We start from the raw sequence: 3,451 nt of genomic DNA, 5'->3' as shown, positions 1-3,451 counted from the left end.
AGAATTATTTGTTTGCAAATATACTACGCATCAGTTCCAAAGTGAATGTGCAGGCATGGATTCATAATTTATGAATGTCCGTGATTTCGGACGGGAATGTGTAGGCATGGTTCCAAAGTGAATGTGCAGGCATGAATTCATAATTTATGAATGTCCAAAATCTTTGTTCATCTCAAATTAAAGTGAAACCGCAAAATGTGAAAAGAAAGAAGAAAAGTCACGCAATTAATTAAAAAAAATAAATAAATAAATAACGGTGTACTAACACCGTTGGAACCGTGTTCACCATGAATGGTGAACACGGTTCCATGGCATAACGTCTGCCTTATTTAGCTCCATCCGATCGCCCCAAAAAACCATAGCTCAGCCTCTTCATTAAATCAGCTTCAACTCCCCCATTAAATCATCTTATTTCTTCATATATGGTCGAACCCAAGTCCATAAAATTCCATTGGTCCACCATGCATGATAATACCTCCCATAGGCCCCAATCCCTGCCTTCTTAAGCTGCTTATTTCCTAAACTCGAAACATCATGAGCTTAGACATAGGGCATCATCTCCCATGATGGGAGTCTAGCTCCCCACCCTAAAGGCTTCAAACTAGACTACAAAGCCCCTGTATTCCTCCCACCCTTCTCACCAACACTGTGACTCTTATCAGTTCTTCATCAGCTGCAATTCTCATGCTGCAAACTAATTTCTTCCATAGACCAAGCCTGCACATCATGGAATATCATTTCCCATAGAAGGATCAATCCCATGGGCACCCAATTCTCCACTTATACAAGTTTCAAACTGGGCTGCCTTGCATTTACTTTATATCCCAAAGTGAGCCATGGTGCATCAAGCCTTATGTTTCAAACTGCATGTCTGCTCCTTCTTTCCCTTCACCTCACCTCAGTTTCAGGCCAAGATTATACCAATCTCAACCATGAGATATCATTTCCCCATTTAGGATCAATCCCAAGGTAGTCATCACCTCCACTTTAACAGCTTTGGATTAGACTACAAAGAGCAGAACTTTCAGACTAATCCCCTTATCCCATTCTGCTACTCAGACTGTTCAGGTTCCTCTATTCTCTTAGCTTCAGACTTCCAGGTTTTCCCATCTCATGGTGCTTTATTCCCCAGTGTGAGGTCCAAACCCAAAACTCCACCATAAATGGCTTTGAGTTGGGCTACAAGAATCCACTCCATCATCCTATTCAGCACATGTGGAATCATCTCCCATACAAGGATCCTCCCCATGGCAGTCCCAATCTCCACTTAAAAGCTTTGATCAGGAACTGCAGAATGCCCAGCTTCCCATCAAACCTGTAGCTCACCTGCAACCAAGTCCTGAAGGCTACTTCAACATTTTCTGTCCTGCTCCTGTTCCCTTCCCAGGTTGAGGACCTCTATTCAAGAGATATCAACACCCCTCCACTAACATAGCCTTGGAGTGTTGCTACAAACCAGATTCACCCAAAGCCTCATAACACTACTCTCCTCTGCATCATTCAAACTTCATCTCTGTTCTGCCCACAATACTGACAGAGACCAGGCATCTTAGGACCAATCTCTGCAAACAGAAGCATATGAAATCATTTCCCATGGAAGGATCATCCATATGGCAGCCCTAACCTCCACTTCAAAAGCTTTAGCTAGAGGCTGCAAATCTGAACTGTTCCACTGGCCATGGTTTCATTCAAAATCAAGGGATACATAGTAGGATCCACCCCATGGCAGTCTAGCTCTCCACCCAAAACTGGATTGTGACTTTTGAGTGGATAAATTTGAAGGTGCATCACACCTAGACTATGTGAGTGGATAAATTTGAAGGTGCATCACACGTACATTATTCCCATTTTCGATCTGAATGTGCAAATCATACTAAACTTGTATGACACGGATTTCCCATATCATACTTTACTTCAATTCCTTTTAGTTACAATCTTTTTTTTTTTTTTTTAAACAAAGGAACAGAAACAACTATTCAAAAATATGTATTTCATAAATCATGCTTATAGCTTAAATTAATCTCTAACTTAATATTCTTGTGTAATATCTTCAAAAAAATACTCTTGTATAATAATTAGTAAATTAAAAAAATTATATGAAATGAACTTGATAAAAAAATATTAATAAAAATTAAATTTTTGATCTTTTAAGATGAAACTTGTGTTCTACTTCCTTTTAGTTGCAATCCACTTATTTTGTCCCTATAACAAGTAACACCATCTTACTCTATGAAATGTTTTTTTGGTTTTTGTTTTTGTTTTGCTTTTGTGTACTTTCACCATCAAATACAGTGATTAATCTCCTTGTTGAATTGTATGCATCTCTAACGAATGGAATAGAGGGTCTGGAGATCAAAGTATATGATCAATAATCTAAAAATAAAAATTGTAAGATTAACAAGGGAGTATTTAATTATAGCAACTAACGGGAATCAAACTTCTAATATTTTGAACAAAACCAACCGTGTTTACTAACTCAATAAGCGTATGTAGCTCCATATATACTTCTCCGCAAATATGTACCCGAGAATTGGTGGCTGGATAATTTTTGGACAGAGGCCGTTGAAAGGTCAAATCAAGCAATCTACATCTCGAGAATTATGTGATGACAGTATATAGAGAAGTCAAGTTGCGCATTCGCTATGAGTTATAACTTTTGATATAGAGATAATCACTTGATCTGAACATTTGTTGGCATGAGTAAATGGAAACCGACCACTTCAGCACTAGAAATCGAATTATGTTAAGATTGAGATGTAAGAATAAAATACGCCACATGCAATCTATAATATGTGACAACATGATTGTAATAACCTCCAGCCATAGTTCTTGTGTTGATGATGGTTGAATGATCTGAACTGCTGCAGAGGCAAAGATAACACGAGTATTTTGTCTCTCACTTTTACTCAGCTCTCTCTAGATGGTATATGAGGTATGTAATGTGAGCAGTGAGAGGACTAGTGACCTTATATAATCACTGGTCATTATTGTAGTTGTATGTCTTTAGGTCTCCTAAACCTTAACCAAACTTCTAATCATAATGCTAGTCTAGCTATTAAGTTATTAGTGTTGCACCATACATTAAATACTTAATATTGTCATAACTTATCACAATGTTATAATAATAATAATAATTAGGGAAATCGTTACATGAGAACCATATATGTTATCGGCAACAAAGTGTAGAAGCTAGCTAAGAAGCATATATATGTTATCGTGGCCATGTGAAACTTTTGACGTTGGACTGTCGTAGGCGCTGGTTATATATGGAAGGTTGATAAATTTGACTACGGAATTGATGATATATTATATATATGGGTAATCAAATTTAAGGAAAAAGTATATCTCAAAATGTAAGTTCAATAGATAGGAGACTTCATCATTCAAATTTTTACCATCCATACCAATATCAATATATAATTATTCTTTTCAAAAGGTTGGACCCCAACTG

General features: G+C 37.2%; 1 protein-coding gene across 1 annotated transcript; it reads left to right on the top strand.

The window, feature by feature from the left end:
- The first annotated feature begins 700 nt into the window (after positions 1-700).
- LOC109186074 lies at positions 701-1,806 on the top strand. The gene is made up of 2 exons (XM_019335973.1): positions 701-969; positions 1,060-1,806. The coding sequence occupies exons 1-2, from the start codon at positions 761-763 to the stop codon at positions 1,319-1,321; spliced, it is 471 nt and encodes a 156-aa protein (XP_019191518.1). The 5' UTR covers positions 701-760; the 3' UTR covers positions 1,322-1,806.
- The last annotated feature ends 1,645 nt before the right edge of the window (positions 1,807-3,451 follow it).

The sequence above is a fragment of the Ipomoea nil genome, unplaced genomic scaffold (genome assembly GCF_001879475.1).
Source record: "Ipomoea nil cultivar Tokyo-kokei standard unplaced genomic scaffold, Asagao_1.1 scaffold1403, whole genome shotgun sequence".
In the NCBI taxonomy this organism is placed as follows: Eukaryota; Viridiplantae; Streptophyta; class Magnoliopsida; order Solanales; family Convolvulaceae; genus Ipomoea; species Ipomoea nil.
Note: the sequence above shows the minus strand (reverse complement) of the source record. Positions and strands in the feature narration are given on the sequence as shown.

Bases quoted from the DNA above. Each gene is read 5' to 3' on its own strand.
- LOC109186074 (XM_019335973.1), top strand. From the start codon at position 761: ATGGGCACCCAATTCTCCACTTATACAAGTTTCAAACTGGGCTGCCTT. The intron at 970-1,059 runs GTAGTCATCACC...TCTGCTACTCAG, and splicing joins CATTTAGGATCAATCCCAAG to ACTGTTCAGGTTCCTCTATT.